The sequence below is a fragment of the Penicillium angulare genome (assembly GCF_028827245.1).
Source record: "Penicillium angulare strain IBT 27051 chromosome Unknown utg000005l_segment0_segment0, whole genome shotgun sequence".
NCBI lineage: Eukaryota > Fungi > Ascomycota > Eurotiomycetes > Eurotiales > Aspergillaceae > Penicillium > Penicillium angulare.
In genome coordinates, this window is record NW_026623164.1 from 1,899,094 (window position 1) to 1,911,394 (window position 12,301).

At 44.2% G+C, this 12,301-nt stretch overlaps 5 protein-coding genes across 5 annotated transcripts; 2 read left to right on the forward strand and 3 right to left on the reverse strand.

The window, feature by feature from the left end:
• Positions 1-1,096: 1,096 nt before the first annotated feature.
• N7478_008056 (uncharacterized protein) lies at positions 1,097-2,312 on the reverse strand (the record flags this gene model as incomplete). Its single annotated transcript, XM_056924270.1, has 2 exons — positions 1,097-1,957; positions 2,031-2,312. 2 exons carry the CDS (start codon positions 2,310-2,312, stop codon positions 1,097-1,099), a joined length of 1,143 nt encoding a protein of 380 aa, XP_056776996.1.
• A 1,178-nt stretch (positions 2,313-3,490) lies between these two features.
• On the reverse strand, positions 3,491-4,171 carry N7478_008057 (uncharacterized protein; the record flags this gene model as incomplete). The annotated part of the gene is made up of 2 exons (XM_056924271.1): positions 3,491-3,900; positions 3,949-4,171. 2 exons carry the CDS (start codon positions 4,169-4,171, stop codon positions 3,491-3,493), a joined length of 633 nt encoding a protein of 210 aa, XP_056776997.1.
• A 541-nt stretch (positions 4,172-4,712) lies between these two features.
• Positions 4,713-5,624, reverse strand: N7478_008058 (alpha/beta fold hydrolase; the record flags this gene model as incomplete). The annotated part of the gene is made up of 1 exon (XM_056924272.1): positions 4,713-5,624. One exon carries the CDS (start codon positions 5,622-5,624, stop codon positions 4,713-4,715), a length of 912 nt encoding a protein of 303 aa, XP_056776998.1.
• Positions 5,625-6,792: 1,168 nt separating this feature from the next.
• N7478_008059 (uncharacterized protein) lies at positions 6,793-10,118 on the forward strand (the record flags this gene model as incomplete). The annotated part of the gene is made up of 7 exons (XM_056924273.1): positions 6,793-7,227; positions 7,279-7,891; positions 7,945-8,140; positions 8,910-8,959; positions 9,028-9,354; positions 9,412-9,494; positions 9,810-10,118. 7 exons carry the CDS (start codon positions 6,793-6,795, stop codon positions 10,116-10,118), a joined length of 2,013 nt encoding a protein of 670 aa, XP_056776999.1.
• A 1,028-nt stretch (positions 10,119-11,146) lies between these two features.
• On the forward strand, positions 11,147-11,960 carry N7478_008060 (uncharacterized protein; the record flags this gene model as incomplete). Its single annotated transcript, XM_056924274.1, has 4 exons — positions 11,147-11,329; positions 11,462-11,581; positions 11,649-11,768; positions 11,853-11,960. The coding sequence occupies 4 exons, from the start codon at positions 11,147-11,149 to the stop codon at positions 11,958-11,960; spliced, it is 531 nt and encodes a 176-aa protein (XP_056777000.1).
• Positions 11,961-12,301: the final 341 nt, after the last annotated feature.

Below are 12,301 nucleotides of genomic sequence, written 5' to 3' on the forward strand. Positions count from 1 at the left end.
ATCCTGCTATCATATATAAGAACAGTAATAGCCTGGTGTCAGCGGTGTATGCCAATGTTATACTGTCTTCATAAATTCACGTACTATCCCAAGGCCTTACACAAGCGTATGTACACTTGTTCCAATATTGGGTACTTTAGATCATAAACAATTGGTGGAGATATTGGGTCATATGATCATATTTGTGTAGATATCTCTTTGCTCTCTCTCTCTCTTTCTTTCTCTCTTCTGCACGCATTATACAGTCTTTTTACGTATATTTACTGCTCTTATTCCAGACTTTTCCCCCCATAACAATGAAATGGACTTAGTGATATATGTCCAACTAAGGCGATATAGCCTATCATTATCCCACTGTCAAGGAAGATCCCTTAATCCATTGCTGTTCCATTGCTTTGTGGAACAATACCGAATCGCTATGGCTTTGAGGGTCACAGAGGGGTGATTGTCGAAAAGATGACCACTCCTCTCTAAGGATGTGTCGAAGGATGACCAGTTGACCTTACAGGTCCCCGAAGTGTAGGGATAATCACGGATGATGGACCCCGGATCTTCGTGTCATTATGACAGGAATCACTCCGGCCCCTTGTGTATAATATTATCTACGACCTCCTATGTTGGAGGGAGTAAGCTTTAGTCTCTTGACAAAATTGAGATACTCTTCTACGCTTTGCACCTTGCTACTATCTACTCTGCCTAGTACTACGGTTCCACCCGAATCTGGTTTTTCTCTTAAATACTCACTCCCAAACCCCTTTTGTATAATAAACAAATCATATAAGCCCCTGCTTATCTTGATATCCTATAACTGAGTATATCTTCTTACCCTCCTCTCACCCCGAGTCACCAGAATCTCACCTATATCACCCATACTCACCCTAAGGCAAATTGTAACGCCGCTTTCAGACTCAGGGCTCTTCGAGAATTGACTGCGTTTAGTATGTGGCTTAAGTACGGCTGAGCGGACGGGAAGGCCTGTTCTCCACACCCTGTGGTCGTATGTACTTGCTACTGGTTACCAAGGAATAATATAGAACATCATTGTGTTTCATGATGCATTGCAGATAAAACTTGAAGTAGATAACGTGATCCGGTCTTAGATAAAGTGAAGACTATCCTTAGTTTCTAGAGAACGCACAACCACAAATCCATCTTTTTCCTCGTCCTGCTTCGGCTCCGGATATTTTTTGAGATTTTGAATAGCCCATCGTGTTCTAGCATCAAGAACAGGCGGATATCTCCCATCACCATCTAACTCAGGAAGCCCAGCAATATCAAACAAACCCTGAAGGTACTCATAAGTTTCCCCATTATCCCAAGGAATATCATGAAACTTGCGTCTTTGTTGCTTCGTGAATTCAGCGCGATTTGCTTCCCATTGTTTTTGTTTATCCGAAGAAGGTAATGATCTGCGACCAGACCAGACTCGCGCAACCGCGATCGCTTGGTACTCCATCGATCGAAAAGTCAACACTCTTGGGAGTCCAATGACTGCAACATTGGGTATTTCTTCGAAGAAAGTATGCAGATAACTGCCAATAAGACGGTCTTGGCGGTAATCGTAGATCTGTCGCCCATTCTGCTGCACATTCCAGAATGGGAACGATGGCTTATACCCAGTGCAATATATGACTTTGTCCACTTCATCTTCGGACAAAGTCGACCCATCTGAGAAAAGTATTGTCCCCGACGAATCATATTTTGAGATGACAGGCTTCCATTCCACGCCTGAAGGCGGCGTGTCACCGTCCCATCGACCGGGTGATCGACGCGACTGATAAACAGGATGAGCAGCTTCTTCGGGAATCGCTGTAATCAAATCTTGTCCAGATGAAGAGTTTCCAATGATAAGCACTTTCTGCTGAGCAAAATCCGTCGCCGATCGGAATTGCTTGGAGTGCATTACGCGCCCTGGGTATTTAGCGATATATTGTTCGAGTCCATCAACTTTTGGGATCTATTTGATCGCACGAGATCTAGTGAGTTTCGAGTATATATCACCACGAAGGAAGAAAGATCTGGAAACTTACATAAGGTACAGAATAATGGCCATTTGCGATTATTACCGCGTCGAAATTCTCTCTCCACCATTCATCCTGTTTTTTGACGGCGTTGAACCGTCTCAGGGTCAACGACCACCGCGGCGCATCATGTGGGTTTTTCCCCTCCACCTTGGAGACATCTTCCACTGTGGTATTTGTGACAAGATATTGATCAGTGTGATGAGCAGAAAAATAATTCTCAATATACTGCTTTGGGACCCAGTGGGGAACGAAAGGCCCGTACGCAAACGGAAGATCAGAATAAGACATAGCGATATCGGGTACATTAGTCCTATTCAAATTGTTAACCGAATTGAGTCAGATTCAGATTGGCTGAACGTAGGAGACACAAAATGAAACAGGTGAAACGGACGTGAGATTGTCATATATGGGGGTACGCTCATATCTCTCCCTTCCACATGGTGAGGTCAGCGCTGGGAGCGAGTGTGGTATCTTCGATGAAGGATCTACAACAGGTGGAAGATTCCCCGGTGAAAGTGGAAGTGGCAGACCGGGGTCTGGATCATACATCCTGATCAAATAGTTTCATCTTAGAAATTTGAACAAAGTATGCAGCGTTGTCCAGAGCCAATTACCATGTTCCTCCTGCTGTCTCTCTTCTTTCAAATACTCGAATTTTATCAAATACATTCTCCGCTGCGAGGGCCGATGCTGCAACTGCGCCTATAATTTTATTTGAGTCAAGGTTGGCCTAGAGCGTGATCCATGTGCTGACTGAGAAAGTTACCTGAAGCTCCAGCCCCGATTATGGCGACTGACTTTATTTTTGCCATGTTTAGTGTCCCTAGTAGAATCTTGTAAAAGGTTTCTTGAATGGATTGATTAAATTATTTGTTTGCTTCCAACATTCGAAGTTATGGGATAGACGTTTGTCAGCAATCTTACGCCGATGCGGGCAAGATGTTTCGCAATCCCATGCCACATGACGTGCTCTGATCCTATGCGATGAAGAGACAGTACTTGAGGACTTTTCTTGCTCTGCAAATACCCGTTATACATGGTGCACAGCTTAGACACATTGAGTTTCACTATAATTAAATATGGATTTCTCTCAATAAATTGAATACTGGCGTCGTGCTCCCGAGTTCCGGGAAAGGTCGCCTAGGCCGTTCGTTGGAGGTGCATACAACATAATACTAATGTAAAGTACCTTTCACCAGCATTCATGAATAACTAAAATATACCATATGATTATTTACTTAGCCAGCTTTTAAATATTTGAAGGTTGTCAGCGATGCTTTATCAAACCCTTGAGGATAACCCATGTGCGGAATTTTTAGAGTATCTATAAACAGAGATTCGGATCAGCTAACGCAGACAATTGATTTTATTAACAATGCAGTTGAACTCAAACAAAGGACATTGAGTATCAGACAACTGGAAATATTGCAAAACAAAACATATGCTACAAGTATACATAATCAAAGCTAAACATTCTCAATATCAAAGCGCATATTGAGATCCTGTCTATCACGCCAGATCACAATTCGCGAAATACGCTTCACACCTTGTCCAAAGGCACAAAGTACGAACGACGCCATCGCCTTACCGATTCCACACCCAAGCAACGCTTTAAACTCACTCGACCCCAGATTCCAAGTTCTTTCCCCCATTGCCCTGAAATCAATCCCATGTTTCTGACAAATTTTCTGATAGCAGTCAGTAGTATCAGTATTCTTCACACTCACTGCAAAAATGTGCTTAAGACCGTTAAGAGGGAAGTTCTGCTCATATACTAGCTTCATCAAATCACTGATATAGAAATCATTACCTGCCATTCGGTTGATAACCTCGACGAAAATAACGCCTGGTCCGGTTCTTCCCGTCAGTGTCATTGCTGGAAAGCTTTGTCGGAGATATATGACATTTCGATAAGGTGATTTACCTTTGTGATCGAAATTTGGCGGCAGATCGAGGGATTGAATCCAATGGCATTCCGCGTTTGTAAGATGCTGCCTGTTATCGATAATGGACCAGTCATCTTCAATCAGGTCAGTAATGGTTAGTCTAGCTTTTCTGATTATCTTTCCATTATACTTGGCGCTTTCCATGGATTTCTGGAACATTTCGCCCTTTGCTTCCCAATTATTATTGAAAGAAGAGGCCATATTGGAATGGAAAGGTCGTACGTTTTTGAGGCAGGCTAGATAATTGAAGAAGGTATAGCAGATTAAATGGTCTATAGAGCTAGGGCCATCGAAGTCTTGAATCACACCCATTATTTTAGTCTTCAAGAGACCTTTTATACCGAGTAGCAAGTCGAGTTCGAGGATGGCATTGTGTTAACAAAGAGACCGAAATAGACTGACCAGAAAAGAACAATGACTACAATAGAGCATTAAAAATGAAATACAAATTTTGAAACAGACAAGGGTGGCATAAAAAGTCGAAGACAATGAGTGTTTTATTAGATGAAACCGAAGATTATATTCTAAGTTTTGAAAGAACCGCGAGCTATTGCATTCTCTATTCAAAGTTTTACTTTCTTCGTTCTTTGTGCATGGCCCCCTAGCTTCAGATATTAAACTATCGAAATATCTGGAAGCCATCACTAGCGATCTTCAAGTTTTATGTGCTCTACAAACATGCACAGCCAAATATCATTTTTCCTTCCAATGTCATTCGAGGGAAGAGCGGCGGGAGTCAATTTCATTGCTGTACCAAGTTTTCTAAAATACTGTCTATACAATTATAAGGCAGACTCAGATGTGACTCTTCTTCCAAGCCGTGGAAGTCACAACCTTCCAGCACAGCAGCCGCCTTCTCAGCCATCAAAAACGGCGCATTCACATCTTTCTTGCCATGCCACAGATCAATTCGCTTTCCGTTGAGTTCCTTCAGCTTAAAGCCCCAGTCCCCATATAGACCCAAATCCCACGCAGGCCCTTGACTTCCCTGTTTGAAAGCCTCTTTCATGCTTTCAATCACAATGTACCTAAACTCCAAATCATCTAGGCATTTGACATCTTCCTTGGCTTTCCCTTCCATGACTTTCATGAATTTCTCCTCAGCAGCCTCCTGATCCTCATTCCAAACGACGGTTCCAAACTCCCAACCCAATAACTTCGCCATCACAGACGAAGGAAGCCAGTTCGCCGCAGTCATCAACACTTTAGCAGGTATAGACATGCCCTGAGTTCCAAGTGTAAGTGGATATAATCCAGCCACCACACTTGTTCGTAGTAATCTGTGCGGTGGAATTTCTTTCGCGCATGCTAGTGCATAGGCAGACCCTCCAGAGTCGCCTATTACATAAAATTGAGAGATGTTCAGGTGATCAAGGACAGCTAGCACGTCGGCAGGCCAGTCAATAATTCGTCTAGATGGCTGAAAGGTGGATAATCCCATGCCCGGTCGATCAATAGCGACTGTGTGGACAGCAATCCCTTTGTTCTCGATGAAAGCGGCTTCAAAGCGGGAACCTGGAAAACCATGACAATAAACTATTGTGGGGATTTCAGATGATGGTGGAGGCCCGTATGTTGCATAGCCGATTTCTCGACCATCAGGTAGTGTGATGACTTGAGAAGCGGAAGTTTGTAGAAGTAATTTGGAAACCATGGCTTCCTATGGGTTGTTTATGGTTACATGAAAGTTCAAGGACTTTTGAATTTCGATTTCGATTTTCGATCGAGTCCCCAGGGGGCCATGGGGCGAAGTCAATCTGCCCCATGTGGTCGATCAGGCATGATTACCCTATTTTTCAGGCACCGACTAGATTAACGCGCGTGGCCTCCGCTTGCTTGTGCATCCTTCTTTCTGCATACTTGTGCACTCTAGTACCTGCTGTTACTTACCGCCCTAGGCTCACGTGGACATACAAATGAGGTTTTTGCCATGTAGACTGGTTATAGGTAGCCCTAGAAGATTAATCTCAAATTCAATAGGCAGTTATTAACTTAATATATTTTTTTATTTAACCACAAATAAAGAAAGAAATCGTTCTAGCGAAGTGAATACTGAATTTTCTCTGCTGTATGGGTAAATTGGCTGTCTTTGGCAAGATCAGAGCCCACTATACACTTCATATGAGATGATGTATCAATCCAGAATAACTAGACTGTAAAAATCAAGGTCATTAACCTTGAAACATTGGAAGAGACAAACGTAGTTTAAATGGTACTTCAAGTGTTGGTAGATGAATATCCCAACATGACTGCGGTCGCGGCGAGTGTTGCCCAGTCCGGAGATTAGCGAGATTGCCATGCGGGGTAAGTCCCCACTAAAGACTTGCCTGTTAAGGAAACACTCGCCGCACCACTTGCGCAATGACATTTTACTACTGCGCCGTCAAGTGCATCAACTGCAGACATTCTTCCTTGTCATATACTAGACAGCTGCATTAGAAATGTCGAGCAGCTCTCAATTGGCCAAAGCGCCTTGCTTAAATTGCCGAGGTAAGTATATTCTGCCGCGTAAACTTTCAAGAGGAACAGGTACTAACGGCGAGAACAGAAAGTCACCAAAAATGTAAGATTTGCTAGATCCCTTGCATTGGAATGAATTCTAATCAAGGCCCCGTCTATTTGCAGGTGATAAACGAAGGCCGATTTGCCAAAGATGCGAAGGGAAAGGTCTTGAGTGCCGACCTGTACAAAAAAAGGCTATCTTTCGGCACGGCTCAACGGCCAATCTAGAATCAAACTTCCATCAAGCACAGACATGGGTTAATAGCAAGCCAAAGAGATGGAGACCGCCGAAGCGGCCGTCAGAGTCAAGCCCGTCCCCCATGTCCCCAGCCCCGCCGATTTGGGATGATGCAGGCGACAACTCCATGAATGACGCCTCACCACCCAGGCAACCGAGAACGGAGCATCTCGCAGATTCTCCCTCTGATAATACCAATACAGTATCAGTACTACAGAATGATACTACAGATACTAGTCCCGGAACAACGGCTCTATTCAATGGGATAGCTCAGCATGAACGCCCGCCCGATCAATATTCTCCCTTCCCCATTGCATCTTCCCCGCATTCTTCACTAACCAGCAACTTGCACACACACATCTCCACGGCATCACATGGCAGTCATTCCGGCACAAAAAGACATTTCTCCGAAATTGACACGCTTCCAACCGCTACAAACCCGCCCGCTCTCACTCCATACGGAACCGTCCAGGAATCCTGCTTAGTGAAATATTTCACCGAAGAACTCTCACCATGGGTAAGAGATGACTCTTAGCTCCACTCAGTCACAATATGCTAAATTTTCCAGTTCGATCATTGCGATGACTTTCGACATTTCCAGCTGGTAGTTCCCCGCCGTGCAAAACATTGTGCTACCCTCCGAAATGCCATCTGTGCAGTGGCAGCCCTTCATCTCGGTCGTCTCCCAAAATACAAGACTTCCCACGGCCTTGTTTACTGCGGACAATCACTACCACATGTAACCAAATCAAGTGCCCTCGAATACATGCTGAAGTGCATCCCCGATCTTATCCAGTTCCCTGAAATACAAGATCCTGAACACCAAGAGAACATAATGGCGGCTACTGTGATACTCCGCCAATATGAAGAGATGGAAGAGGAGCTAGACGAGAACTCTCTCGACGGCGAATACTTCGTTGAAGGACGAGTGAACTTCTTGGCCATTACACAAACGATCATAGATTCCATGGTTGCTTCTCCTATGGATCAGTCGCTGGCGACTGCAGCATACTGGATCACCGTCCGCCAAGAAACATACTACGCTCTAACGAGAGAGACTGTTCCTCATTTGAGATTTGACGTTGATTTCTGGCAAAGCGCTTCAGTGGCAAACAATATGATTGTATTTGCTAGTCAAGTGGCTAGGTGGCGCTGGGGCCAGAAGCAACCTGAGGAATGGGGTAGGATATCCTCTCGATTTTCAATCAGGATGCATGCTAATGAACCCAAACAGCACAGCTCAAGCACACAGAGCAACAGCTTACCCAAGACTCAGTCGGCGTGTTTGACCCTATTCTCGATCTCGAGCCCGACCGGAAGAAAGGAGAAATATTTCCTACGATATGGTACAGCTTCGATGTCCAAGTGACAGCCATCCAACACTTCCGTTTAGCCCAAATGATTCTCACTGCCGAGAATCCACATCTAGAGTAAGTCTTTCTTCCAATATTCCAACCGGCAAGCAAAGATCATCAATGAAACGTCGGCTAATAATTACAAGAAACGCAACTCGTGCTGCTCATCGCAAATTAGAAGCTCAAGTACGATCGATCGTGTTGAATATATGTGGAATGGGTCTAAACCATCCTCGGGTCCAATCTGCACTTCTCAATGCTGTCATTGCTATCACTATGTACGGTGAATATTTTACAGATCCGCGGGAGCGAGAAGCATTGGTTGATATCATTAACCGTACAAAGGAGATGCATGTCTGGCCGATGAGAAGACCATATCAGACGCTTCAGCAACGATGGGACATGGTGGATAACGCTGAGATATGAGACCAGTTTGACGACAGATTATGAAGCAATAGACTATTATACATTGAGTTTACCTTGTATATTTACATGAATCATCACTATACTTTCTCATTTGAATGCAATTTTGGAACTTGCCTCTATACATAGTACACTTGAGTTGAACCCTCTTTCCCACCTTGGAACCTTCTCTCACTCCAAGTATTATTCCCCTCACCTCCTTCTCTTTCTCTTTCTCCCATCCCCACCACTCTCTCTCCACCTCATATATCTTTGGTCTACTTCTCCATACTCCACTCAGCCTTAGACGCGTCATCTTCATCGACGCAAATCCCAAGTCCTCTCACATTTCGCGGCATACCACCAAGATGGGTAAGATCTTTGTCGGCATGCCGTGTTTTCATATCCTTTGATCTGACTTGTTCACCTCTCATCGCACCAGCTTGCGCGGCAAAAGGAAGCACTACGATGATGATGACGACAGTAGCACCGGTGAGTATCATTTCTTGAACTAGTATTAAACAACTTTGGAGATAGCTAACCCATCGAATCGCTCACAGGCTCACCCGAAGCTTACCGTCTCGATGACAATGGAAACCCTATCTTAGGCGATACTGATATGGATATGAGGATGCTTGTCGCAAAACCGCTTTGCGACGTGGATTGTAAACACGGCCAGACCAATCACATCACCAATGCCGGGCAAGCCCGTGCAGCCTACGTTCAGCAAGCTGGAAGGGAAACCCCGCCCGGTGAAGCTTGCTCTCGGTGTTCGAGTGACCTGGGATTATTTAATTTCTGCAAGGTTCTGATTGTGAATGGGGAGGCTTTCTTCAAGGGAGCTTGTGGGGGATGCGCATTTTCCAGGCCCACCCAATGTTCTACCCGTCAGTGTTCATTCGTCCTACACAAATACCATAGCCTTTCGTTTAACAAATTATTAGGGGACGCAGAAAATGTTCGGGCGCCATGGATCCAACAAGAGATCAGGATCCAGAATCTAAGTCTTTCGAGTGATACTTCGTCGGTATGTTTCTCTCTTGTTCTATACAAATGGCCTAGGGCTAAATGATGTGACAGGATCTGTCTTCCGTAGGCAAACTGACAATCGAATCCTCTGGATTTATAAAGAACGATTTCAATTCCAACGAGAGTGCACAAGCTCGTATTATTGCGAATATCGAGAGTTATCCGAGACCATCATGCCTCTCTACAACGAGTGGTCTCAGTCCCCCTTTTATCGACCCAAAGCCCACAAGAACAGAAAAATATTGCATAAAGTTATATTATGGCGAATATCGAGAACCATATGAGAACCCGCATGCATTCCTACAACGAACAGTTGCAGTCCCCACTGATTGAACCCAAAAGTCCAAAACAGTGGAAGAAGATGAAACTTGATAATCGTTCGAAGACCGGTATTCCTTTCGATGACAGATGGTTTCAGTCCCCACTCGACGATCCCGAGGTGTTCCGCCAAAAGAAGGACCCGAGAATGGCCTTGAGAGCTTACAATGCCCTTCCGACCATTTCTGATCGTGCCCGTAACGATCACAAGAAGCTTGAAGCCTGGCTTATTGAGAATAAAATCCTGATACCCCGAGAACAGATGGAAGAGGAAGAATTCCGCAATCCGTTTGAGGAGAGATAATGGAGCAGAAATCAACGGCTGGCCGGAGACCACAGATTGGCCTGCTTATTTTCACCAATGCAGTTAGCTACGACATGATAATAGTGTCGATTGAGACAGTGGTCAATCTAAAAGCGATTCTTTTACTTATTTCGTTTTTTTTTCCATTTGCATCTTACCAGAGAAATATTATATCTATTTATCCAAAATTCTTGTCCTTGATATCCCTAGAGGTCCTTTGCTTCAATGATGAAAAGACCATACTGAAGTCTACAAAGCTTTCCCAGCATCCTGTTTCAATAACAATATGAGTGCATTATGGCTAAATAAATTACTTCAAGCATAGATCATTTCGTCGTTGACATTCGCTCGCCTTTTTGCACGACAACTAGTGCCCGTATTTCGTTCCCAAATAGGGTCCATCATATTCCTACAGTAAGCACTATAATCTGATCCCCCGACCGAAACAACCATAACAATATGCCAGACCTCTCAAAGCCCAGCTAAGGTTACATCAGGATCGCAAATGCATGATTCAAGTTGGGGGCGTAGAATCGGGGCACCACGAACACCATCCAACCCACACAAAAAGTCCAAAGCCTGCAACAACGCAACGAACTCCCAACAATAAGACCAATACCCTTGAGAACTCCGGGCCATGCACACTTTGTTTCAACCGTCATTTGCAAGCAGCTATCTCAAAATACCACTCCGCTAGTCAAGTTCATAGCTATTTTCAGCCCACCCCCACCTAATCCAGGGTCCAGGTACAATGGGGCCAATCTTAATAGGCTCGAATTGGGTAATATTAACTATTGCCACTGTTTCAGAGCAGACGAGGTCTTGATCTAGAATTTTTCCCCTGGGGCCATGAGCTTCTCATTTCAACGGGAGGCCTTGCCGATATCAAGGTATAAATAAAACCAGAACCATTTCCAAAGTAACCTGTTCAACCAGCAGCAGTCTACTCCATCAGTCTTCCCTTCAAACAGTCTTCCCCCTCAATCCAGTCTTTCTTCTACTTACCTACCAACATATCCTCAATCAAAATGCAATTCAAGCTCTCCATCATCACCGCTCTCTTCGCCGTCTCGGCCATCGCCAGCCCAGTTCCCTCTACCCAAACGAGTTGTGCCAGTGTCGCCGTCTCAGCACTAAACGGTCTAACAAGCCAAGTAACTGATCTGAATAGCGCTCTCGCTGGAAAAGAGGACCCAGTTGCTCTTGCCAACGTAAGTTTTGTCTCTTGTTCTTCTCTCTCTCTCTCTCTCTCTTTTTTTAAAAAAAAAACAAAAAACAAAAACAAAAACAAAACGGTTCATGGAGTAAGTATGGAAAAGACACATCTAATAATAATTATCTAGGCTATCATCGCCGGCTTCGCAAGTGACATTTTGACTATTCTTATCACCGGACTTAGTCTACCATGCGACAGCACTTTGACTCGCCAAAACCAAGAGGATATCTGTGACGCTGCCAGCTCGGTAAACCCTTCCTTCCTAGTTAACTAGCTTTTAGCACGTACACGAACTAACATACTGTACTGTACAGTTCATTAAGGAGGATAAGACTCTTGTCTCAACTCTAAGCAGCAAGCGCACTGTTCTCTCTGATACAATCTGGCTTAGCGCCGTCGAGGGCGCGATTAGTGGACTTGCTTCGGCTACTAATGTGAGTTTTTATTGATTTCATATTCGCGTACAATGAAATGAATAAGAGAAAAAAAAGATTTATACTAATATTTGGATTTTTTAGGGCTATATCAACCCTATCATTGACAGTGCTCCTGTCTGCGGTGGTACCCTTGAGTCGGAGTTGAACTCCCTCGTTGATGCTATTAACGAGGCTGTTGGTGCTTACTAGGTTGATTCAAAGGCTGGACCTGATGACCTACGGATGGATGCAGAGGTATAGACTTGATTGTTAGACTGGGATGCTAAGGCTGGACCTTGGTGCTTTTTAGATTTTTCTTATTGTCGCTCTTTTGGAAGATGGGCTGGGTTGGGCTGGGCTGGGGTAAGATGTGGTAATTTATGGTTTATAGAGAATATCTACCTAGAGGGTAGTTTTGCATTTGAAAATAATTGATTTACTTTGATTGGAATTGTTTGCATTTCTCTTTATTATCATATATGGACATTATGTCTGGTCTACGTAGTGGATTTCTCCATTAGTGCTTAGTTACTGACTCGTCACTTTTGCTC